General features: G+C 45.3%; 1 protein-coding gene across 1 annotated transcript in view; it reads right to left on the bottom strand.

Annotated features, from left to right (window-relative positions):
- Window positions 1-512: 512 nt before the first annotated feature.
- WNT9A (Wnt family member 9A) overlaps window positions 513-27009 on the bottom strand; it is a 61611-nt gene continuing 35114 nt past the window's right edge. Inside the window, exons 2-4 of the mRNA XM_072854877.1 lie at window positions 24576-24835; window positions 20342-20604; window positions 513-7399 (exon numbers count right to left, since the gene is read on the bottom strand). Coding sequence (XP_072710978.1) covers window positions 6926-7399; window positions 20342-20604; window positions 24576-24835 — 997 coding nt within the window. The 3' untranslated portion in view covers window positions 513-6925. The remainder of the gene's footprint in view (window positions 7400-20341; window positions 20605-24575; window positions 24836-27009) is intronic.

The following is a 27009-nucleotide window of genomic DNA, read 5'->3' as shown; positions in this document are numbered from 1 at the left end:
AGTTTGCTTGGCAAGGGTTAACTGTTGCCAACGCTGTGCTTGTTAAGGACCTGTTTCCTGAGCAGTTGACTCTGCTTTCTGAAGGCATAATTACTGCGGAGAGAAAAGGAGAACAGCGCTTTCTCCTATGAAGGTTGTGAGCATCGCTTCCCCCGAAAGCCTGGGGGCTTTCAAAGGGGGGAAGACTGCAATGGGACCAAACAGATGAAGATCTCCACCACCCAAACAATTAATGGGGATCCTTTCACCTCTCCCAAAGCATACTGCAACCTCAGGCTGGAAATACACCATCCTACTCATTTAGGCAACACAATTACCACCCTACTAGGTTTAACAGCCTTTCGAGGCTTACATTAGCCACAGATACAGGCTGGCTCCAGGACCAGAGGTCAGGAGTAGTGCTGAGGGAGGCACAGGGGCTCCCGCAACCACTAAATGTAGGCCTTTTTCAACAGATGTGAAGAAAGAGGAGCACGCTTCAAGTATAATTTAAAATACATTTATTGTTTCATTTGTTCTGGCTTTTTTTGTTATACAAAGATGTTAAATAACTTAAATACATTCTCAACAGTCACTCAGAATCAGATTTATACCTACAAGCTGTACATATGAGGTAGAGAAAAATAACTTAGGCTCCCATAAGACATTGGAAAAAAAAAAAACAAAAAAAAAAACAAAAAAAAGAAAAATATTAATCCTTCATGTTAGTATTCCCACCTCCCTTTAAAAGGAAATGCCATCCCAAGGGTGCAAAACAAATCCTAGACTTTACATTCAGGCCTCAAAAGGCATTGTTAGAGACTGGGGTGGGGTGGGGTGGAACAAGGGAAAATTCCTGTGCTAGTTTGGCGATTGCTGTTTCAGATGGGTCCATGCTCATCTCCAAGGGGAGCTGGCAGGGTTATCCACACATACTTTGATTAGTCCTGTATTCATCCACACCTCTATTAACCTGGGTGTCTATGTCTTTATCCCCTTCTATTATCAGCAGGGAGAAACTGGCACCTCCACATGGGCCAAAACACCTTCTAGAGGTGCCTACACTGATTGCAGACTGTGGGCCCCTTATCTAAAGGGGGATGACTCCAGGCCCATTGCAAATGCCCCACTACACCAAGCGTGTCAGCATTTCTCTCAACTTTCCTGAGCAACCCTGTGATGAAAGAGAGGACTAGGTGAGGGAGGAATCTCCTGTCCCTTTGGGTCACCTTGCCCAATGCTACTGAGAAGGGTTTTGCCCATTTCTGAAAACATTCAGCAAGAACTGGGAAAAATGCGTTATTCAGATGTGTCCCCTAACAGCCTGCTGAATTTTATGTGTCTGAATCATTGATGGTCTTAACTTACACCCTACTCATTCCCTGCCCCTGAAGAAATGTAGTTACAGGAAGCCTACCATGATTCCAGAGCTAAACTGTGCTTGCAATATCCATTTGCTTTTCCTCCCCACCCACAAATACTAGAGATTCCCCTTTTTTTTTGTTCAGAAATATTCTGTTTCCTGGAACATGTAAACAGCTTGGTCAAATCCAATGTTCATCAGTGAAAAACAGATCTAAAAGCTACTCAGTGGTAATATCCATGGTCCTAAGCCTGACTGCTTTAGCAATGACCAGATTTCCACAGGCCTGATCCTGTGCTATACTGAGCCTCCTTCAAGTTACATGGGCAGTAATGGTCATAAAAGGCACTTTCTCTTGCAGGAAAATGTTGCTCTCCAAAAGTCATCACCTAGTTAGCATCCTGAAAACCAAAAGCCAGGACAAGCTGACCACGGAAGCCAGACTCAGCCCAACAGATGTGCACAGAGCTGAATAAACCAGGAACGAAGAGCTTTGCTGCACCTGTTTTATCGAGTACAGAACAGACCTAATTTTACTGCAACATCAACTGAGGAATTTTTCACAGGCACTATAATCCACCAGAAAATTACCTTAAGCAGCATCTACTCCATGAAAGTACCCTTGAGAAATCTGTCCCTTCATCTGGGTTCTCATCCAACCCTACTACAGCCAAACCAACCTAATTTCTCCTCATGTGTTGGCTAAAATAGGGCAGCTGAAAAATGATTAACAAAGAAATTCAAGACCTGGGCTGAAGGAAGGCAGATGTGTACGAGCTGGCCGACCACAAAAAAATCCTCAGAAATTATTTCGCCCCTGCTCCAGTCTCCAAACCAGCAATCCCAAAAGCTCTTTTGAAAACAGATGGTCCATAACTCATCCCCTGCTTCCGAAGGTGAACGACGGGCTTCCTGAACCGCAGCAGACCCAGCAGTTCCCAGCTCCCCAGTTTTACACTGCCCCATTCAAACAGATAAAAATTGCTTCTGTTAGATCAAGCCTGGAATTTGGTCCTCTTCATTTAACCTTCCCATGTACTCAGATTATTTTTTTTTCCCCAACAACCTTTTTAAGAGTCATTCTTCCCAGGCCAACTGAGATCAATAGCAAATACCTAGTTATTGTAAATAGGTTTTGAATTTGCTCCATCCAGAGCCATCTCAAGACCAGGATGCACAACTAAAAAGGGTAAGCTTGAGGTTTCAGGGTAGGTTTTTGTATTTTAATTACAAGCTACTGATTCTTCATAAGTAAGTTTTAGTGTCAGGAATCAAAACAAACAAACAAAAAAGCCTCTTGGATTAAACACTGCTTTTTCACCAACTGGAGTCTTTTGAGAGCTGGAAGACAATGAGAACATAATGTTTAGGACTTGTTTTGCATGTCTCCACATCCGGCATATATGAGTCAGTCACACAGAATAGAAGCTTGTTAAAAAACAGATGACGGGTGCAACAATTATTTGTGTGGGTTTTTATTTCTTTTAATAGAAAATTCTAATATAAAACAGCAAACATTTTCAGTTTGCCTTGTTTACAAAAATATTATATATTTTTTTTATATTTCTGACATAACTAAATGCACTATTCAATAAAAATATTCTTCCATCAGCTAACTTCTCTTTTAAAAAAATTAATAAAAAAGTTATATAAATAATGGTTGCACCCCCCCACCCCAAAACTGATCTCGCAAGTCTTGCTGGATCAGCTTAGGAGAACCAACACTTTGACACTTTTGGGGGGACAGGGGGTGAAAGGGGATCAGAAACCAGAGACCTCCCCTACACCCATGCATCCTTCTCCAGTTACATCTGCTGCAAAAAGCTGTTTCTCTGGGGGCAAGAAAAAGAGAAAAAGTTGCTTTGCACTTTTTTTTTTTTATATGAAATGACACCATGAAAGACTCAGGGACCCAAATTCACTCTTGTAGTAGTTTTACAAAAACAAACAATTTCATTGAATTGCACTGGAGATCCAGTGGTGTGGTGGCAGAATTCGCCTCTCTGGAAAAATCCAATTTCATACAGCTGGAACAAAAAGGGTTTTACAGGACAGTACCCAATGTTTTATAAAGGACTTCAGGGTCTCTTATCTAGGGTTTTTCTGAACTCGTGTGTGGAGTAGCACAAGCAGAAGCTCCTGCTCCATGGGTTAATTCAATTCCAACGCACGTCTGTCACCAGCAGAAAACCCAGGTCAAGCACTTGAGAGGATTTTGAGAGGGTTTGACATCTTTTCTACCAGCTGCTACTTGTTTCATACTACTCAAGCTCCACTGGATTTTTCCAAAATGAGGCTTTTCCCCCCATTCTTTCTTCAAAGATAAGGCAAACATCAGAAAACGCTGGAACTAAACACCCCCCCACCCAAAACACACACAACGTGGTGGGAGGAAGAAGGAAAATAACCCACATATGTTTTACCACCCTAGGTCAAAAGGCCAAGAAGACAAGTTCTCCTGATTTCAGAGTGTTAGTACATTTTATACACTGCCTATACATTTAACACATGTGCCTCGCTACTATTTAGTTATTTATAATTTTTTTTTAACCACAGGAGAATAAACCTTGCTATTTACAATATATAACAGGCAAGTAATATATCCACATTAACATAAATACAATTTGTTTTTTGTGTGTTTTTGTTTTTTTTTTTTAAATACTTACAGAAAGCATCCAGGCTTCAGTGCGTGAGTTATAATACACAGAAGAGCTCTTTCACTCAGTAGTTCATTCACTCTTTGCCTCTTTCTTCTAGTCAAGCTTTGACAGTCTGCCTTATTGCCCACCCATCTCTCTCTCCCCCCCACTGCCAAACACACCAAGCTACCATATCCCATCTGACCTAGGCATTTTCTCTGCAATATCGATGCCAACACTGCCCTCTCTTCTGAATCTAGGGACTCATTCTCCTCTCACACCAGTGCAATGTGGAGTTACTCCAGCGAGGTCAACGGAGACAGAGACACCAGTGAAAAGCAGGAAAATGAGGCCCATGGTTTAAATATAACAATAATAATAATAATTAATAATAATAATAATGCACATAAATTGCAGCCCATTCTTTAATTAACAACAAATATTTTTTTAAAAGAATGGGGCCAGAAATAGTAATTCAGACCCAAAAATCCTCATGTTTTGAGCAGGTTTGGATCCAGCCTTACTTTGGAGGGGAAGAACTATGCTAGCACACACAAAAATGTAACAGTGAGTTTGCACATATGTGTGAGAGAGACAGAGGGAGAAAGAGAATTTAACATAATACCACATTGAAACCATAAGAAGGTCCTTCTGAAGGGCTTTACAATAAATAAATGTTTGTTCAATATTTATATATATATTTTACTTGTCAGCATGTGTGTATATATATACACACATGCACACACTGAATAATAGGTTTCTAGTCAGTTTATTTTTTAAACCATTAGACAAACTGCTCATGGGTGATTTTCAAAGCGGTGCATCTCCCAGAAGCTGCGAGACCTTCCTGCAAACTTTCTGCGTCGAACGCACCACTGTGCATTTGCCGTGGTGGAAGGGACAAACACCATGTGTGGATTCCTCCTTTTCCAGCCCTACCCCAACCTCCAGAATTGTACAGCAAATAAGCAAACATCAAAAAAGAGACAGTACGCTTCACTTTGCAGGACCCATCGTGCTATTAACGGTAACATCCTGTCCCTCCCCATGCCCCCACCTCAAGATTTGATGCCAATGAGTCAGGCTGGACTGCAGGTATTTGTTACCAAGAAAAAAAAAAAAAAAAAAAATCTCTTCTCCTCCCAGTAGATGCACATGAACAGCTTAAATATTAGTGGCTACTATTTGGGGGGAAAAAAAAAAATTAAAAAGACAAAAATTAAGAAAATACAAGAAAAAACACCTTGAAAAATAATGGTCCATCTTGGAAAACTGCTCTCTTTTTGCTTGGCTAACATCTGCTACTGCTTGAAAAACTCCAGCCAGCTTTCCTCTTTTGAGAACCAGATCAATGGCTTACATGAAATTGGTGGAAATTGCTACTACTGGACAAATAAAAAATTGTTACCAAAAATAAAATAAAATGCCCTCTGCTCTCCAGTGTTTCCTTAAGAAAGCGTCGTTAAGGCATTCACTGGCTGCTTCCAATCCACTTTTATGACTGAACGATATTGCCGCATCAAGTCCTGGATTGCAAGTATCCTCTTCAAAGGAAAAACAAAATGCTGAAGGTTGTCATCTGTTTCACAGTGTCAGAGTGATCTACCACTGCAGTCAATTTCTGGCTTCTCTGGCCACTTGATAGTTTGTCTCTTCGTTGATTGGTTGTTCCAAATTCAATAGTTGGTTACCATTTAGCAGTTGTATTTTAAAAAATACAGTTCTCGATCTAGTGGTTAAAAAAAAAAAATCTTAAGGTCATAGGGTTTACATACAGCTTGTGTCATGTACCACTGCCATGGTTTAGAGTAAACGGAATGATGACCTAGTAAAAGCAAAGTCAACTCGTCCAGAGGTCTGATCCAGTCCAAAACGGCTGCTATACAATGCAAGACAGCACTGCGTTCCAAGATGCACTGGAATTTCTCTTGTCCTACTCAGAAACACACATCCAAATTCAGCTGGCATAAGACTAAAAAGTTCCAGTTCAGATTTCTGAAGCAGTTACCACAGGGTGAATTTGATCAGCAAGAGGTGGGAAGAGGAGAGAAAAATAAATCATGCACAAAGTAAAAATAAAACAAAAGTATCTAGTGGTTTAAAAAAAAAAAAAATTAAGACAGCGATAGTGCTAAAGAAACTGCATTTGAAGAAATTGTTTTTTTTTAAAAAAAACCAAAACATGTGATTGGACTGAAAAGGACAGGCACGTCTGGTTTTCTACTGTCTTCCCAACCTCTTTCTTGGATATATTTCTGACTGCAACACGGTGGACCCAACGTTTTTTGAGCTGTATTAGGTGATCAAAGCACATGGATACGGAGCTGTCGTTGAAAAGCTTACCCTCCCAGTGGGTCTCTTTGTCAGAGCCTTGTTTGCTCAATGTGCAGAAACTCCACTAGAGGAACCATCAGGGCTGTTCCTGCTCACCCTACACACCTCTCTCCAGTTTTAGAAGGGGAAATTGACCGCTTCCTGTACCATCGCATTCAAAGCAGAAAGATCTTTCTCTCATATCTGCTTAGTTCTCTAAGCAGTTGGGTAAGCTTCCGGAATAAAATACTATAGGTTATTTATGCCAAAGAGAATATATTAGCCCAGGAGTTCATGGAGGATTGGTGAAACGATCAAGATGTTCCAAGGATGAATGATCCGTCAAACTGCATGGACGACTAAGGTGAAGGTCAACTGGTGTCTAACGCCAGTGTGACAGGCACTTATTTCCACATGGTTGGACCTCATTAAAATTCAGTCTACAGGAAAACAAAACAAAACAAAAAACAAAACAGCAACACAGCTGGGTCACCTGTACCCTAGAAAGTGCTTATGTCTCAACATAGCTTTCAGATCCCAGAAGATCAATCAAACCCTGTTTGTCTCCATATGTAGTTCTCATAGATCGCCATCGCCCGTCACCAAGGGTTGCCATCGAGCAGAAGATGCATCAGTCTTTGCAGGTGTAAACCTCTTCTCTCTGGGTGCACTGCTTGCATTCCACATAGCAGCACCAACGGACCTGGCACTGGCACGGACGGGTGACCACGCGGCTCTGCGTATTGTGCCCTCGCCCACAGCAGATGCTGTCACAGTTCTTGTCTTTGTAACATTTCCTTCCCGAAGTCCCAGGCGAGTATCTACTCATCATACAGAAGCTTGGGGAATCGTCAATGTAGACAAGATCCGTAGTCCTTGGGATTTGATCACTGTGACCAGGGATGGACTTCTTGGGTGGGGAGATGTCTCCTTCCCCTGTGGCCTCGTTGGTAGTGCTGCCCACTTTGAGTGATGTCTCGTACTTTTGCTTCAGCTGCTTCCCTATTTCGTGGAATGGAGAGAGCTGCCTCCAGCACGTTCGGACAGTACAGGATCCAGACACACCGTGGCATTTACAGGTTGTCTCCACTCCAGCTTTGATGACCTGCAGACACACACGGCCCCAAAAGAAAATCAGTTATGGGGAAAAAAATCAAGACACAGAGCAAAAAAAGAACATTTGCTAGAAGACACTCCTGGAACACAAAGTTGATGACAATACAAAAACCATCTGTTGGAAGAGGACAAAAACCACACACTACAGGAAATACTTGCTTTAGAAGGGTCCTAGTTTCCAGGAATACGCCATTTACCTGCCAGAATATTGCTTTATTAGCTAGTTAATGATACTAGTAAGGTGTACAAAGACTGTCCAGTGCTGGCACTCATCTACATAGACAGAGATCTGAAGCTGCGATGCAACTAAGAGATTAATACATATTTTAATATCTATTTATCTGTTTTAGTAAGAACAAGGAGATGAGATGTAACAAAAGTGGAAGGAGTTGGTTTAGTAGAGAAAAGAGGGAGAGTGCTGCTGTAACACACACAAACACACAGGTGGGGTGGTACATGCCCCAGAACATGAGCGTGGACAGTAGGAACCTTCTCCACACCACCACACACAGGATACCACCTTAAAATCACATAGCTCCCAATTAGCAGCACAGGCTCAATGGAAACATGGTTAAGCTGTGCTTTTTCCACCAGTAGCAACTAGGTATAGCATATCACCCAGTTCACTTTGTGACTGAGGAAAAACCTTCATGTAGCTGAAATTATATATAAAGTCCTCAAGAACAACAGCCTGAATCGCCACCACCAAAACCATCAGCTCCAAAAGCATCCAGTTAGCCTCCACCTCTCCAACCTGTGTTCAGAATCCTATTCTGGAGTGTGGCAGCACACCCAAAAGAACATGCCAATTTTTGTCTGCTAGCAATCACAGAATCACATAGGTTGGAAAAGACCTTTAAGATCGAGTCCAACCGTAAACCTAACACTACCAAGACCACCACTACACCATGTCCCTAAGCACCTCATCCACACGTCTTTTAAATACTTCCAGGAATGGTGACTCAACCACTTCCCTGGGCAGCCTGTGCCAATGCTTGATAACCCTTTCAGTGAAGTAAAATTTCCTAATATCCAGTCTAAACCTCCCCTGGTGCAACTTGAGGCCATTTCCTCTTGTCCTATCACTTGTTACCTGGGAGAAGAGACCGACCCCCACCTTGCTACACCCTCCTTTCAGGTAGTTGTAGAAAGCGATGAGGTCTCCCCTCAGCCTCCTTTTCTCCAGGCTGAACAACCCCAGTTCCCTCAGCCGCTCCCCATCAGCCTTGTGCTCCAGACCCTTCACCAGCTTCGTTGCCCTTCTCTGGACACGCTCCAGCCCCTCAATGTCTCTCTTGTAGCGAGGGGCCCAACACTGAACACAGTATTCACGGTGCGGCCTTCATGCAATGAAGTCTGCATGTACTCTTAAAAACAAAGAGGGCCATGGCTTGCTGGCCAAACACATGTTTAATTAAGCACATTTTCATGCAGGGTAAAGCCCAAGGCTGCCTCAGTCTCCTCCATGCCCTCCCTTTCTCTGAAGTAAGATGTGAAGAAATGGAAAACAGACCCCTGTGTGAAGGGTTCAGTAATTCCAGGTGCCTTAATGCAGCCCTCAGGATTTACTCTGCCTGTGGCACCAGCTGTAGGCAGCTTGGAAGGGGAATCTGGCTTCTCACACAGAGAGTTTCAAGGGGAAAAAAAACATGAAATCTGGGTTGATGCTGCAGTGAGAAGCATCCATACCAGTGGGTTCGGCCCTCAGGCAGTGACCCCTGGGGACTACAACAGGGCTGGTGGCTGCAGAGCGGACTAGGGGAGCAGTCTTCAATTTTCAACCAGAGAAAGGATGTGGGACAGCCACTCTGTAGGGAGGTAAGAGGACTTAAAATTTTCAGTTCTGGCCATGGGAACAGACTCCCTGGACTAAAGGCTGTACCACCTGCCCCATCATGAGCAAGCAGGAGCTGGCCCTTGTCAGGATGAGGAACCCCAACCACTGCCTTGATGCTTCAGCAGCACCTTGGGGTGAACGGATCTTGAGATTTGACCAGGCAAGATAGTGAGCAAGGGCACAAGTGTTTACAAAAAGCCTGACCCAGGGGTGGAAAAGCCACTTAGCTAAACACTGTGTAAGGATGCTGGTGAGGGGATAAAGGGAAATGGCGTGACACAGGCATTCAGTGGTTGCTGCACCCAAATGTTGTCTACACAAGCCACCATCGAGGAAGGAACACGCTGCAAGGTTCAAGTCCCAGACTAGCATAAATTCTAGAATGTATTGGCAGAACCTTCTATAAGGTGCCCTCAACTAGGATGGAAATGTATATTTTATTCTCTCCACAAAAAAAGCAGAGCAGTTATGATGAAGATCTTCAAATCTCAAGGTGGAAAAGAAAGGGAAAACATTTAAACCTTTGGAAAGTGAAGTGGATTATGTCCCCTCCACACCAGGACTCACGTTAAACTTTGTGCTGCTTATGTCTCTTGACTGCAGCTATCAATGGCAAGGCTTGGTTTCAAGTCCTTCCTTTATTTTATTTTAATAGTCAAACACTTGCAGAGGGTTTTGTAATGAGACATTAGGCTCATTTCACAGATCCCTAAAGGACAGCAACAACTTGTTCAAGATATCAGAAAGTAAATGTATATGTTTATTGCCAAAGCAAAAGAAAAATCAAGGTCCATACAGGAAGGTGTCCAGATCCTGCCTGGGGAGAGCTTGCATGGGAATAGCTCTCTTCACATCAATACAGAAGGAAAAGCAGAGCCAGTTCATATACAAGATGAAGGGAATGGAAAGAGAAGGTTATTTTCAACAGAAAAAGCAGCATGGGAAGGAGAAGCAGTATCAGGAAGGGAAGAGAAGAAAGGAATGAGAGAATCAATGGTTATTCATCTTGGAGACAAAGGTGGTAAGAGCCCCCCAGGTGCTGTAAAGGACCCCATACCCATAAACTGAGTGATGCTAAACAAAGGATCCTGTCCTTTTTGAATCAGACTGCAATAAAGACGCTTCATGGCACAAAAGCATATCCATCTCCTTATAAATGGCATCTGAATGTTCTCCCCCACTTTCTCCAGAGATAGGTTTACTCTTGGGAATCCTCCGTGGGCAACATGAGAGCAGACACATTATTGGACAGTCACAGATAACCTGCACTTTGTCCACAGATTATAAACTGTATTTATAGTTCTAGTTCTCCCTTCCCCCCCTTCCCCAAAAATAGGTTACATTTTGACTCTAAATGGGTAAGGTATAACCACCCCTTAAAATAGCAAGTTAGAACAGAGTCTGTTTTATAGAGCTGCCTCCTGTCAAGGTACTACTGGAAGTGCCCTTCCTTTGGGCATCTATGGTAAGTGAAAAAGGAAAAAAAAAAATCTTCCCCCCTCTGCCCATTATGGCATCTGCCAACATTATGGCCTCATGACAGCAGAGGACTGGCTCCAGTCCATTTCCTGACCATCCGGTTCTTAATTATTTGGCTGCATGAGTCCTGCTGAGCACCATGTGCAAATGTGCAATAGGTCATGGACTCAGAATTGGGGTCTGGCCCAATCCTGATATTACAGAGACATTTTTAGAAAGACACTATGCATAATACGGCCTTCAGCAAAGCCTGGCCAATGGTCACACTTCATTCCTGCGACAGCCAAGACCTTTTCAAATGCAATCCAATAATACACAGTAGCATTCAAACAAGTGACGGGTTACAGAGAGAGATGTGTTACTGCTTTTAGTACTCAGCTGGGCCGGCTTGGTTAGGGGCTGTCACGCTTCGCATGCCAAAGTGTCTAGCCAACTCTGCAAGAAATCCCACAATGTTAGACAAGAGCGTACAGAACACATTTCAACACTGAGAAAAAAAACCCTCACCCATACTGTCCCTCATGTAAAGTCACATTTCACTGGTTGTCCAGAAGTGAGAGCTGAGTTCATGTGAAACAAAGCTCCTATACCTGATTTCACGCCCAGACCATCAGCAAACTGGGCAAAATTGCTGAGATACTTGCAGAAGGGCTACACACTGCAGTCATTCATCAGTTCAGGCTTTTCTCAACCCTTCCACCTCCCCCAACCCATTCACATCTGCTCCACCTGGAAAAGGAGACGACCACCATTGTACAGGAGATGGGAAAGCAAGAAACCAACAGGAATTGGCTCTGCTGGTAAACACGCTCCTGTGCGTAGGCTTGGCTGGATTTAGAGCTGGTTGAACAAGGCAATGTTCATGAAATGTTCATGAAATGCAGGAAGGGAACCTGGACACAGGGCTGTTCTCATCAGGAGCCACCTCTCCAGAGCTCAGTGGGAGAGCTGACATTGCAGGTGCAGTATATCCAAGGCATCTATACAGGGCTGGTAGATACAGCACAACGAGTGTTGGAAATCCAGACCCTGATGGATTGGCAGCTAGCAGATGGCAGACCTTCAGTCAGGAATAGGCATGTAGGTTTAGGCACCTGAATCACACCATCCAGCCAGGGTTGACCTCACTGAGGCAGATATTTGAGTTTAAATGCCTACATTTGAGAAACACCTCTAAGCTCTCATCTGACTTCGTGGAGCCAAAGCAGGCAGGGGATCCTACAGTGAAGCAGACACCTGCACGTGCTCAGCTGAACAGCTCTCCAGGCTCCAACTGTGCTGACCGCATCTCCACTCATTCACAGGAGCCTAGGGACCCAGCTCACACAGAGGCACCTCAGTTTAGATATCTTAAACTGTGAGCAGAATCCCACCCTCTGGGATGAATTCAGGTGCCTAAATATCAGCATCTAGCATTATTTGAGCTACTGTAAAACATTGCACTTCATCACCAGCTGCCCCTCCAGGAGCACAAAGGTCTCTCAAAGAGTAGTAATGTGTATATTTAGGTAGATGAATCCTATTCTCCTTGTCTGTGTTTAAGCAGTGATGAACAAAGCCCCTAATGAATCCCAGTCTGTTTTTTCCTAACCCACTTCTAGTTCCTTGTTAACCAGTGGCTAGGACAGCTTAGATGTCATGCACTGGTGGACCAAAGCATAAAAGCTTTCCATTGTCCCCGATCTCATGAATGCACCAGTTCATGAAATCCAGCATGTGGATTTTCATATGGCCACTGTGCAAGTGTGGTGCATCCCAACCGCACCATAAACGTTCTCCTTGAAGGGCTGGGAAGGGCTCAAGAATGTTAAGAGGCAGCTATAGTAAAAATCCTAGAAAAATTTCTTCCCCAGCCAGCCTCCCCTGCTGCTGTCAGTCACGATGCAGCTACTCAAGGCGATGCGTGATGGAGAGCTGCTGCCTACGGGCCCCTAACCACCCACAAGCCAAAATGAATCTTGGCAAAGCCCTTCTGTTTCCCATCTCATTCCCCAGCTTCCACAAAGACCTTCCTCCTCTTGTTGCAGGCTCCTGTCACAGACGCTTAAATCCACCTCATTTCTCCACGAAGCAGAGCAAGACTTATCCAAGTCAGCAGGTTGCTTGGAGCAGTGTTGGAGAAACCTTTCCTGGCTGGGTCCTGGGACAAACAGGTAAATGTCTAGATCATGCTTTCAAACCTGAAGGGACTTCCAGGACAGAATAACTTAGCTTTTATTACCAAAAAAGTCTAGGGTACATGAGGCAGAATAAGACTTTAACACAAGCTTATTTCATGAGCCATAGGTAGCTCCTGTTTTCAAGGCACACCACAGTTCAGAGCCTGATCTGCCTCCATCCTACATAGACTTGAACTTCTCTTGAACACATGGCCTCACCCCTTATTTAATAATCATATTTCATCTATACCATGGTAAGTCACCACATGCATGCTTCTATCTTGTCACAGATGTGAAGCAAAATGTATTAGCTTAAATCCAAAGCACAAAACATTTCATGCTCTCCACAGGCTAAACACCATAGCTACCACACAGAGTCATAGTAGCTCAGGAGTAACAACACAAGTGTGCATTTGAATCCTTATTGTGTTATATGAGAGAGCTTCTACCATGAAAACAAAGTTGAAAAGACAATCAGTGGATCAGGGATAGCATCACACATTGAAATTATGTCCTCCCACTCTCCTGTGAACAACCACCTGGTCTTGTAGTTTCACAAATAAGAGAGCAGTTTGGGAGGAAAATAAAGCTCTGAGCAAATTAGTTCATTTGACCTAGGAACACAAACTCTCACTGATCTCATCGTGAGAATACCAAATACCGACAAAGGCACAATGAGGAAAACAATTATGATAGAACAAGACTGAACCGTCTTTATTGGTGCTTGCTGCTGAGACGAAATTAGATAGCACTACAGGACCGCCTGCCCAAATGGCTTTACAAGAGCCATAGGGAAAAGGGATCACAGCAGAGCATTGCTATGCAACATGTAATCCTTCCTCACAACAATGGTTTGCTACGAAGCTCAGACTAAGTGCCCCCGTAATGATCAGTCTCAGACATGCTGCAACACACAATTTCTCAGTGTTTTAGCTGAAACGCTGAGGACAGATTCCCATTCATTCCCAGCTGGGTCACGGGGCTCTGGCGGTGGTTTTCAGACAACTCTTGTCTGGGCAGCAGCAGTCCAAAGCGGACGCGCAGCCGTGGGAATTCCTCGGTTATAGCTCCACGGTCGTCATGGCTGGTCTGCGGCTCCAAGGCTTCAAACCATTCGCTATGGTTTGGGGGAGAGGAGGGAGCAGATGAACCTCCTTAGAGTCAGCTCATCCAGGAAAAAGCCTGCCCTCATCTTGTCTTACTTCGGAAAGGGCTTTGGGATGCTTCTTTGCAAATCACATCTCTTCCATCCTCTATATACATATTCTCCTTCAATTTAAATGAGCTGAGAGAATAACCAAGCCTAAGTATTAATGTTTGTTTGGACAGCAGCCACAGTTCCCATTTCTTCACAGTGCCCAAACAACTAGAAGACCAGACTTGTCCCTTAACACTGGCCATTGCCATTGGTTGAATTGTAAAAGTTTCACAGATTATTTCTTTTCCCTTCCCTTTTTTCTTGTATCTTGTTAAAAGAAGCCCTTCTTTTGAGCCTGTTCTCAAACTGTTTTTTCAGAACAGTTTTCCCTCTCCACTACCTTTCCTTCTTTAAAAATATGAACACTCATATTTTAGTGAAATATGCATTAATACACAAACACTTAAACATAACTTTAAATTGAGAACTTTAAAAGTTTTTTCCCCCTTCAGTATTCCTAGTGTGCTTCACATGCTAAGAAAGCTCCACATAAACTATAAACCACTAACTGCAATTACTTATGGGACATCGTAAGCAATTTTTTCCAGAGTGTTGATTTCGAGGCCTTAGAAAGACTTTGGCTGAGCCAATCTCAGCCTGAAAGAAGGAAGGGAAAATCCAGAGAGCATGCTTATGCATTCCTACCTGTCATAACCTGGAGCAATTAATACTAGTGGTGGCCCTGCAAACTGATCTGTACATACAAAGTCAAGAGCTAGTCTCAGAGAGGCTGCTATTTGCTAGGTTTGATTTGTACCTCGGTAAAAATGTGATGCTAGATTCCTCACTGCAAATGCACCCCCTAAAGAAACTACCTAAAGGATGCATTATGTCTTTTTTTTCCCCCTGCATGCACCAACTGTAGTAGTAAGCTCATATGGATTTGTCTCATCAAAAAGAGCAATTATTACACTTTTTGAGGGTGTAGAAAAACAGAAGGATTAGCATTTAAGCTCACTTGTTCAAACTCTAGAGTTTGACTGGAATCATATTTGCTAGTAGGAACCGTATGAGACGGGATGGGCAGTGCTTATAAACACTGCCTCTGCAACAGGAGACCAGGGTGCAAGTCTCTGCTTTGCTACGCCTGTGTGTGACCTTTAGTAAGTCACTTAATCTTTCTGGGTCTCAATTTCCCCTCTGTAAAAATGGAGATACAGAAATGAAGAGGGTGGTATGCTCTGATAACATGTTATGTGATAGCTCGTGAAGTTCCTCAGACAGATGATAGCTGGGCAAACATCTACCTGATATGGAGAGTCCGTCTCCAGCGCAGGAGGCACGCTCAGCCCTTGAGATAGATCCCTGCCAACACTGCCTAAGGGGAAAAGCCATTCCTTGCATGGGCTTCCAAAACAAGCAAGTCAACAGCAAGGAAAAGTCCATGCACCTCCCACTATCCTCTCCAGAGCATCTCAGTTTGAGACGCAGGCTGAACACGTCTCAGGATGGGTCTGGACTTGAACCCTAGCAACAAGGGTGACAAGGATCCTTCAGAAACATGCAGTCTGCACAGACCAAAACATATGGGTTGATATTGTGCAAAAACAATTAAGGAAGCCTCATGAAGGGAACGAGTTTCAAAGGGAGATATCACCTAAAGAGAGACCTTTTGGGGGTGGGAGGAATTTTCTTGTTTGCCATTTCTGCCCTCCCATAGTTTTGCACTAAACACTCTTGGCTCTCAAAGGAGACTGTGGTTATACCCCTGACTTCAGGGTACTGAAGGCAAAGGATTGCTTGTGTCCCTCCTTCTGGAAGGATAAAGGGAAAAGGGAATGAGAACATGACAATTATTTTTTTTCCTTGGGTAACAGCAGCCCCCTTTAATAGTGCCCCTTGGATCTGTAAGACATGCTTGACCAGACATACCTCTGGAAGAGGTCAGCACTCCTGGGATTAAGAAACTTAGCAACGCTCCAGAGAGGGAGTTGGAAAGTCATGTTTAATGATACTTTGCTGAGAAACTGGGCAAATTTAATTAAAACATCACTTACTCAAGCCCAGTGGAACTAATTGAGTGCTCTAATATTCCGACTTTTCATTAATGGGTTACAAAAGAGTGCTGCACTTGTGTGTACAAGGGGGAAAAAAGGGGGAGGATATAGAGAAGAGAGCTTTAGCAAGGCTGCCTGTGCTTCATTTAATATAACCAAGAAACTTCATTGCTGGCAACAGAGCTTTAATACAGTTGACTTCTCTCAGCACCACCGCCCCCCATCCCCTTGACACATACACACATCTCCCCCCAACACACACCCTCTCCACCCAAGACCCCTCTGAAAGAATAGCTGAATGAGCAAGAGTAGATTTGGCAAAGGAAGGGAAATTGCTTTTTTAATAAGTGGTCTATTCAGAGCTCCTACTTTTCAATAAAGAGAAGGCTGGAGAAGTCCTGGTCTAATTACCTCATCCTCACACTAGACAAGCTTGCCCTTTCATTAGTGATTGAGGTCATATCATATAACTTTGTGAGCCATCGTGGGCACAACATGTTCAGTGATTATTTCACTGGTGGCAGCAAAATTACAGTCGGCCCATCAAGGTTGTAAAAAACAGAAGTAAAATAATTAAATGAGAATGTCTACCAAGAGACACTAAAACTAGGCGGGATAGGATAATGTCACCCTCGCAGAAATACGCAGATTATTTACTAGTGTGACACCATGGAGAAACTGCCATGTTGACCAGAAGGGTATAGAGTTGGTTGCCAGATCAGTCAATTAAGTACAGGTCCATTTTTTTCCTGGGTCTCAAGGGACTATTTATACGTTTTTGCCATGGTTGGGAGTAATTAGATGGGAAGGATTATATGTTGTTAAGCATCAGCGAGAGACCACCAAGCTTGTGCTATATCTTTAATAGATATTCCTCCACTCCCTCAGCGAACACACACATGCACATCCATACATACACTGTAAGTACATCAACATAGGCTAGCACTGCAGCAAGCTCCCATAGCAAAACAAAATACTGGAAAAGAAAGTCTTTGTCCATTCTCAGCCCAGTCCAAAGCAGTCTGTAGTACAGCAGCAAAAGTTTTGCTTCATGCATGTATGGCTTCACTAATAGACAAAGTCTGCAGTTTGGTTAAAGGAAAAATACAGCAGGTGCCGAGCAGGAATTCAGGAGAACCAGCTTCAGTCTCCTGCTCCATCATCAGCTTGGGAAAGGCATTCAGTTTGGATCTCAGCTCCTGCTCAAAATGACCATAATCATCTTTTTAGAACTCATAGGGACATGTAACACATTAGAGGCCATAAGAGCATCTTAGTTATACAATGCGTGCTCTGGTTCAAAATTGTTCAGTTCCAAAATGGCACAAATCAAGGCTACCTGTACTCCTATATTGCCTTTGATTCACATCAAATCAAATACATATGAGTTATTGCCCAAATAACCAAACTAGGTTAGTTCAAAGTGGTTTCAGACTCTCATAGCCACTAGGTCAGCATCTCTTGCTAGTCAATGGTTCAAAAGTCTACAAGGCAGCACTTAGTCAATGGGCAACTTCTTTGGAGAATGACAAGTAGAGGAAACATCCCAAATTTCAAATTTAACCCACTACCTTCATCAAGGAAAATATCAATAAATTCAGTAAGGGAGTCTAGTACTGCCTGCTAGGCAACTCATCCTCCACCAACACTGCACTGGCAGTGGGACCAGGAGGCAGATTGAAGCTGATATTAATCTACATTCAGGTATAAGCAACATCAGACAATCCATCAACCACACCAAGAAGTTCAATGCTCAGGCTTCAAATTAGTTTCAATAATTCAAAGTCTTAAGCAAGCTTTGCAAGTTCTGGCCTTGCAATTACAAAGCCAGCCTGCATCCTCATCTCCGACTCGAACATATCTCAATCTTAATGACACTGTATTGTGCCAATGGTTTAGGTCCACATATCCTGACTATACAGATCAGGATCAGGAGAACACGTAACTACCATCCTCCTAAAAGCTTCCTTCTCAACATACAGTTCACTTGTTCTCTGCCTGGCTTCACAGTGATGTTGTGAATCTGGTGGGCTGCTTGGCTTGCCTTTCAAACAGACTAAGGTACAATTATTCTAGGAGCATAAACAGAGAAGTTGTTTCAACTGCTGCTGCAAATAGGCAAGGAAAGCTGTCAGACAGCAATACCAACTCGACAGACACGGCGTGGGTGGACAAAAATAGGAACACTGGATCACTGACCTGCAGCAAAGGTCTTTGACTTGGATTGCCATGAGGGCTCTCAGTGTCTGGACAACCGTCACAACTGTTACTCAGCTGTTTAGCTGCAGATATTACACTAGTGCTTAGAAACCACTGCCAATGACCAGAGCCTGACCGTGCCAAGTAAAGTGGAGGCAGAGGATGCAAGAGTCCCTGACATCTCCCCTTCCCCTGGGAACTAACTCACAGTGGGATCAGGACAAGAAAGGGCAGGCAGAAAGGGGAGATTCACTCTGTCCAGCTCATCCTTGGAGTTCGTTTCACTCAAAGTCATATAGGCAGCGTAGAGCAGAGATGACAAATAAGGACACCTAACCTAAATCCAAGACTGAGTCTCAGCCTTATGGGCATCCTGACTGCAGCTACTGGGGTGAAGAGCACTAGGAGCTAGGTCAAGTCCCTTGGGCAAGTTTAGCCCCACCACTGCTGGAGGGGAGATATTCATGGAGTTATAAGAACATGTCAATGGCACCTAAAGCCACAGCCTTGTAGGTTTTGACAAGACTATTATATGACTCTGGAAAGGGAGGAGAGCCGGGACATCTCACAGCAATCTCCAGCATGAAGTCACAGCCTCCATGGACCACCACCTCCGTTTTCAGTCCCATCTGCTACACAGCCAACTCCAAAGAGTTGGGACAGGCCCTTGGGAACAACTGACCACAAGGATTAAAACAAATTTCACCACCCTGCAAAGCCTGTTTCACACGCCAAAGAGCTGCAACAGGAGTTCAGAGGCACTGAGCCTTTTAATCCAGAGGCAGAAAAGCTGTGAGCCAAAGCCAGACACAAGCTAAATCCAGGATATTTCTAATCCTGATCTCAGTGCTGTCTAGGAGCATCTGATGGTGGGGAGAGGGGGAGACTTTCTGCTGGCCAGCACTCGCTGATGGCATTCTCCGATGCCCCAACTCTGTCATGAGGAATGACATTTTATGCATACACACAGGAACAACTGAGCTGGGGTGACGATTCCTAGAATGCACAACTGGCTGGGCTGCATTTGCCTGGGAAACTGGAGACCCAGGTCCCCCATCCCAGCCCCAACCCTCCATCCAATCACACTGACAATAACAAGGCTCGAAGGCTATTTATAACTTTACAGTATGTCCCCCTTCGAGGCTGGCGCAATGAAACACTGATCCTAGGCACCTGTGCTGGCCAATCTGAGGGATTTTTGTGTTCAAGCAACTCTAGGCTAGGTACAGCCAAGCAGATTATGGCAGAAGGTGGAAAGCCCCTTCCTTTCCCCTCTCTTGCTGGGATATCCCAGCAATTGCAGACACTTTGTCCTTTACATCAGTCCTGCAGGGAGGCCCCCGGCAGGAGGATAAAGCCTCGTGGAAGGAACATGGGGTAAAGAGCAGAAAGCCTTCCAGCTTAGAGGATAAGGATGGGAAAAGAAATAAGAAAAAAAGAAGGAGGGACTACACAGGCAAGCACTGTCGGCTAAAAACCCAGCAGCTCTAGGTGGAGTGAAAAGCTGCCAAAAAATAAGGCTGAAGGGACTTTTAGGACTGAGGTCAGTCAGAGAGGAATATCTCCACCCTGGTTCCCTGCCAGGTGTTTGTCTGGCCGGTTTTAAAGAAACCAGGCTATGGAAGTGCTACACTGTCCAATGCCCTACTGAACTACTGCAAGAAAAGCATCCCTCAACCTGTCTTGCAGCAGCGTAAATCCCTTCTTCCTTATCCTACCACATGTAAGCCTAGAGAACCTGCCTTTCCATCCCTTTGCAGCGTAAGACCCTCTCCTCCCTGTGGAGAGCCAGCAATCTTTCTCCCCAGCTCATGTTTTCTAGACCTGGACAGTCTTGATTCTTTCCCCTCTGGTTTCCCTCCAATGGTTTTGCACAACTCTTGAAGCACAGTGACAAAAAGAGGGCATAGTCCCATAATTGAGACTTCACCCCTCCAGCAGAAGGATCACGCCATGTGTTTTGCATCCAACACTCCTATTTCCACACCCAAATGCAGTACCTTATTGCCCCCACAAACCCCACAATGGCTCGAACCCCCACCCCGAGCAGTCTGCAACGCACCTTCATGCCCACGAGGTTATTGTGGAAGTCCACCCTGGCTCGCAGGTCCTTGTTGGGCTTCCTCCCCAGGAACTCCTTGACAAACTTGTTGCTGTATTTTAGGTTGTCGCCACAGCCGCCCCACTGCCAAGCCTCACGGTTCTCCAGGTCAGGGGCCTCGTCGCAGGTGCAACGCTCCATCCGCCCTGCACTGCACGCCTTGGCCATGGCATGAGTCAGCCCCGCAGAAGAGATAGCGTACAAGAAGGCTGTCTCCTTAAAACCTGCAGGAGAGAAGAGGAGGTGGCTTTAATTGCAGCTGGAGCAAGGATTAAGAAAAAAAAAATGAGGAAATCAAGGCAAAACCCATTGTGAGAAGAGTTTGGGCAACAAAGCATGCCAAGCTCTACGTGCATCGCTGATTGTGGAGAGCACACAGCAGAGAGCAAGGAATGATGGATAGAGGTGGCACAAGCCAGGATTCAAGAATGCAAATAAAATCTGGCCAGCTCTGTGGCTTTCACTCTGCAGACAGCCTCTGCCTGAAAACAGAAAGAGGTGAGCAAGAGCTGGACAGGCCATGGAGGTACCAACACCGTGGTACAGCAATACTGCTACTAAGGGAACACCAAATAGCAGGAATGCAGCATAGACTTCCAGTCTGATTGTTGGGGTAGAAATCATGAGGGCTCCTTTTAGTTCTCTCCCCACTCAGAAAAAAATCACTGGGTCCCACTCCAGTCCAACAAAATTGTTAACAGGCACCTGAGGGCTGGGAAGAACACAGTAGCTAGCCTGTCACCCAATGCAGCACCTCACTCAAATGCCTCAAAAAGGAGTTTACACCTCAAACCTTTCATGCACAACCCTTTTTTACACCTCCATGCTCACCTGCAGGGATGCAACAGCAACCGCTCCCCCCAGTAGGTAAACTGAGGCCCAGAGAGACCCATGATTTTGATCCAAATGATAAAAGCCAGAAATAAAAAGCAAACATGCCAGTATTTATAGCTCCTCATTCTCCGGCTATGGAAGCTGTAAACGACTGCATATTTGAGATGCAATTCCAGAACAGCTTTGGATCCAACTCAAGAAATCCCCCACTCAAAAATAACACAAGTGGATGGTGACAGTAGTGGATATATCTGTAAGCTGGTGTGTCAACCAAGGACATGCAGAGACACTGCCAGGTCATTTTTGGAACTGTTCCTTGGGAGGTTCATGGTAGTCCAAGCAAGCTCATGGGGTGCTACCCTGGCCCATCCCCAGAGCCTGCCTTCCCAAAGCACTCCCAGGTGCACAATGCTGAACTTCATCAGAACAGATGAAAAACCAGTCCAGAAGACTGAGGTTTGGTCCTCCCAAGGGAGCTGACTCAAATTAGATCATAGTAGGAATTGTCCAACCATTCTACTGCCCACCTGGAAAAGAGCAGGAACCTTTCCCTCACTGGAAGGAAGGTTAAAATAAAAATACCAACTCCACACTCACTGGGGACACCATAAAGAGTGGTCAGGGTTGAGAAACTAAATTTGTTTCCTTTTTCCTCTATTTTCTCCCTGAAGTTAGACCATGTCCTCTGGCACCCCAGAAACATCTTCAGCATTGCAAACTCTCTCATTGGGAGTGGTGGGAGAATTCTTTACTTAATTCACACAACAAAAACTCATGGGTATGCAGACCACCAAACTCCCCTGGGTAGAAAATGCCTTCTAAGCAGCTTTCACCTTTTGTAGGCTCCTTCAGCTTTTTCTAGGTTACACCCTAGGTCAAACTGCCCACACGCCTGTCAGAGGGATGCCACTGCTAAACAGAGATGTTCCCAAGTCTCCACACTCCTGGGCTGTAGAATTGGCCTCTTGCCACCACCACTACTTTTGCTATGAAATGGAGAGGTACTGGTGTGATAACAGAAGGTCCTCGATGGAATAGAGCATGCAAACTCTCCTCTGAAAGTCTGAGACACTGCAATTGGCAACAAACAGCCTGGATGTGGTCCAGTTCAGTAGATAGCCCAGATCTACAGCCTGCCTGAAGGCCTCCTGGTTTAAAGCACTGCATTCAGAGTGGTTGTGAAATCTCAGCAGAAAGTCAGTGCCATGCAACCACAATGCATACCAGGTTTGACAGAAAGCCAGGAGGAATGGTTCAGTTGCCAGGTTCTCCCCCTCCATCAATCTCCCCATCAGCTTCAGCTTTACTCCTCCCATTCTCCATCACCAAAAGCCTCACAAATTCCCAGTGCCCATCAGCACAGGTATCATCTTGCCCACAGGCAGCTCAGGCAGCTTCCAAGCAAGTCCATGTGACATTTGGCTCTGGCCAGATTTAAAGCCATCCCTGCCATGCACTATTTGATTGCACCAAGATATTTTGTAACAAGATAATGAGCTTTAAATCAATGCAGGCATTCTAACCCCCAGTGCATCGACAGCCTGCCGTCCGTGGCTATCTGGTTTCACCCATTTCCAAAATTGTTCGTGAGTATCCAAAGAGGATAACAAGTCCCTTAAACAATCCCCTGTTATTTTAAGAAACGAGCTGCATCAGCCCAAGTTGCAAACCAGCAGCCAGGCTGTTCTGGTGACCAAGTGTAAAAATGGAGGGAGAAACTTTTCTCAAGTGAAATGTGAGGGTTTGGGTTTTTTTTTTCCCCTCTCCTTAAAAAGCTGCAATGGTCCTGGAAGAAGGGAAGCAAGCCCACAACAACATATTTGAATAGCTGTCTTAGGGGGTGATACATGTGCCCCTTTGCCCTGGGATATCACTTGCTGCAATGCTGAACCAGGAACCAGCAGCTCCCAGAGAGGAGGAGAAAGATTTACAGGGCAGTGTGTTATGCCACAGGAACAACATCTGAAGGATTTACAGCATCACTGGAGAGCAGAGATGTTGCAGGGGCATAAAACATGGAAGAATGAGACAGCAGGCAGAGCCTTGCAACCCTCAGAGCTACCATTTATTACACTGGGTCCTGACAAGGTGGTGGTGGGGGGGTGTTCTCGATGGTGTTTTAAGGCAGCTCAACTTCAGGCTGCTTTGAAATACCCCTTGCCGAGGGTTGCCCATGGGGGCAGGCACATCTGAAGGAACAAGCTGTGGCCTCCAGGTGTCAGCATGAGAAAGTGCTTGGCTTTCCCAAGGCACCACTAATCCAGGGACTTCTCTGGCATGCGGGGATATTTTTAAATGTCTTGCAGTTCAAGCTGGTCCTCTTGGGTTTCATAAGGACTTTCCTTGTTTCCACCGCAGCCAGTGACAGTGCATTAGTTAAGACCTAGTGCTTCTGAATTACTCCTTCTCACTAATTAGTGAGGGAAGGTGCTTTGCAAACCTTTGCTCTTATCTTTGAGCAGAACGGGCCCTGGGTTTCTAGTTCCAGCTCCATCGCCGAGTGTGGGACTTTCTGGAAGTCACTAAAACCCTCGAGACCCATGCAAGCTATCTGTAAAATGGTCCTGTTGCATTGTTAGCTTCAGTGCAGAAACAAGAACTGGATTTTACTGGGAGGGTGCAGGAAACTGGACTATATAAGGTAGCACAAAGGAAGGAGATAAATACCACCTGCTCCTTCAATACTCTCTCAGCTTCTGGTCTTCCCCACCTGAGCTCCTGGGAAGGGGTGTGGGAATTACCCACTGTCACATCCAGGGAGCTTTTCCCTGGGAAGAGCAGTAACAGGACACAAACATTTGCAGGTTTTGCCCTGCACTATGAGAGGGCTCCCCTTGTCCCCACTAACAGGACAGCACAGAACAGTCCGTTTTGCCTTATTTCCCTTAACGAGGCATTTTCTCAATTTCTTTCCTGAAAGGTTGACATAAACAGGAAAAAATAAAATAAAAGAGGGGACAGCTTTGGGAACTTCAACACCTTCCCCTCCAGCAACTGTTCAACTTCCAGCAGAAGTGAGGAGCAACCGTAGCTACTGGCTGCAGACACATGCAGGAACATCTCCAGCCTCCAAGGAGAGGAGCCATGGCCAGCAATGGGAGGTGGACAGGGGTTGCTTCACTAGTACAAGCCCATAAATTACTGCCATACAGCACATCCTTTGCCTGCTGTGCAGTTTCATGAATGGAGCTGAGCCTGGCTTTGTCTTTACCTTCTACGAGCTCTTTTTGGACCTCTGGGGAGGTGGTGACCCACTGCTAGCAAAGGATGCACCAGGGTGACCACGCTGCAAAATACCAGGGAAGCCAATGGGTGCAGGGGGTGCCAGCACCCCTGACCAAGACCCCCCCACTCCGCTCACCTCTCTTTAGTAAGCTGGCCCGGTAACGACCCTCAAGGGTGCAGTTCCAGCGCTCAAAGCGAAACTGGTACTGGCACTCCAGCGCACTCATGCTGATCGCCTCCATCAGGGTCTCAGCCACGCCGGGGTCCCGCCGGCACATCCTGCGCTGCTTCTTCTCCAGCTTCAGGCGGTCACAGACTTTGTAGTGGGCTTTGACGGCAGCTTCCTCCATTTCTGAGGTCAGAGGGAGGATGGTCAGGGGTTCGTTCCCCGTCAGCCTGCAGAGGAACAGAGGGGCACAGTGGTGAGGACAGAGAAACACAGCCCATGGTAGAAATGGGGGCTGTGGTGGGATCAGGCTCTCCCTGGCTGAGCACACGTGGATTTGCTGATGCCTGGGCAAGAGTGATTTTACAGCAAGGCTCTCTGCAGTATGTGTGCAAGGAGGGAGCAAGAAGAGAAAGGTAACAAGCAATATTTGGATTTATGTTCTCTACCAGCTCTCACAGAGCTTGCTTGGACATAAGACCTTGGCAATCTCCACCACAGGACCATGTTGAAAACTGAAATAGGGAAGAAATAATTGAAGGTACCTAACTGCATGAACTTAGGCAACTAGCAAAAATACAAGAGCACTACAGTCACTTTCCTATGCATAAACGAAAAGAATCATTTTAGCACATCAAGCAGAGCCAGAACCAGCTTGGGATGGGACAGAGGGTGATTCGTCCCACCAGACCAAGAGACACTGAGAAAGCACATACAGCCACCCTGCACTCAGCAGAATAAATGCTTACATAAAAACTAGCAAGCCACAGCCTGAGGCTTGAGAGCAGGATACACTTTTCAGGCAACACTGCCAAAAGCTTTTACAAGGGAGAACAAGCTCAAAACCTAAAAAATGACCTGAAGAAATAAATACGTGTCCCATTGCCTTCTCCAAGCACAAGGTCCTTGACTCGTACAATGTGCAACAAAAGAAGCCAGAGTACTGTTCCCGGTGTCAAGTGACAAGCTGCTGGAAGAGGACCAGGCTGGCATCGGCCCTGGGGAGCAGAGAGGCTGCAGGAACATCTGCTGGGCTCATGAGTGGTTTGTTGGCTGGGCTGCCCGCACCCCACTCTCCTGGCTCTGCCCTTTTCCGGCCAGGTGCCAGTCCACGCAGTCAATGGGAATCACTATGTAGGGTTTCGAGGGACCTGAAGACACATTTCCCCAGCCAAAAAGGAAGAATTGCTTAAAGCCAGAATTGAAAACATGCTGCAATATTGCAATTCTGCACAGGCAAGGATGGGGATGGGTCACAGGCTCAGACATCCCCATCCGTGCACGACCACCGGGGTAAATGGGGTGGTGGGCACAGGAGGGGAGCACACGCTCACCCTCTTTGCTGAACACAGATGGGTCCTGGAAACCCTTTAAAAGCCCACCTGTCCTACAGGAGCAGTGGTTTGTTGTTGGTTTGGGTTTTTTTAAATGAGGATTTCTCTCTAATCAGTGGGATGCATTGTGCCAGGAGCACAGTCCCAGAGGACAAGCAGCTAGGATGCTTTAACTCCCAAACCTCCTTGCACAAGGGGCACAAAATCCGGACCTAAGCCACAGCCAGCAACGTCCCATACAGATCCAGTCATTACTGATGAATTAACGAGGTGAGAAAAAATTGCTGGGTTTGGTTGGGGGTTTCTTTGTTGTTGGTTTTTTGTTTTGTTTTTTTGGGGTTTTTTTTAGGGGAACAGATATGGGCAGGGAAATGTTCTCCTTCAGTTACCTTCAAAAGTATTAGGATTTCAAGAAAAAACTGCAATAGTAAAAATGAAGTCAGACAGATTTGTGGGAAACATGGAAAGCTAGTGTAACCAGTGCAAATATAAAAAAGTTCTCCCCCCAAATTCTGCTCCCCCAAAGTGATAAAAACATCCAAAAGGCCAAATAGCAAGCTCCATCTGAAGCACTGACAAATGTGAACCTTTACATTTTTGCTCTGTCTGGACTGGGACAGAGTGTGGACTTAGGCTTGACTGCTCCCCAAGGAGACAGGGCATCACCCAGCCCTCCCTGGTGCCTCGTTAACTGAAGCTCTGAGCAAGCTCATTCATGAGAAAGGTGGCTTGGTCTGAGCTTCACAGGAGGAAAGAAAATCTCCAGGACATTCATTCCTGGCCTTCATCAATACTTCTGCTCTGAATGTTCATTCCAGCAAGCTTTCACAGTTGGCGCAAGAGACATCCTCAGCTGGCGAAGGAGAGAGGGAGGCGTAAAAGCATTTTCTACAGCTCCCCCTCCCCGTTTACCTTTCTGACTGAGCAGGTACTGTTCAGCTAAATGTTCTGGAAAACATAAGCTCCAAGTATCATGTAGCAGATGGCTACTGCAGTGAGGAGGGATACAGGAACTGATCCTACGGCCAAGATTTCTGCAGAGCAATTGGTGATTCTGAACCCCTTCCCCA

This window comes from Ciconia boyciana, chromosome 2, assembly GCF_034638445.1.
Source record: "Ciconia boyciana chromosome 2, ASM3463844v1, whole genome shotgun sequence".
Taxonomy (NCBI): Eukaryota; Metazoa; Chordata; class Aves; order Ciconiiformes; family Ciconiidae; genus Ciconia; species Ciconia boyciana.
Note: the sequence above shows the minus strand (reverse complement) of the source record. Positions and strands in the feature narration are given on the sequence as shown.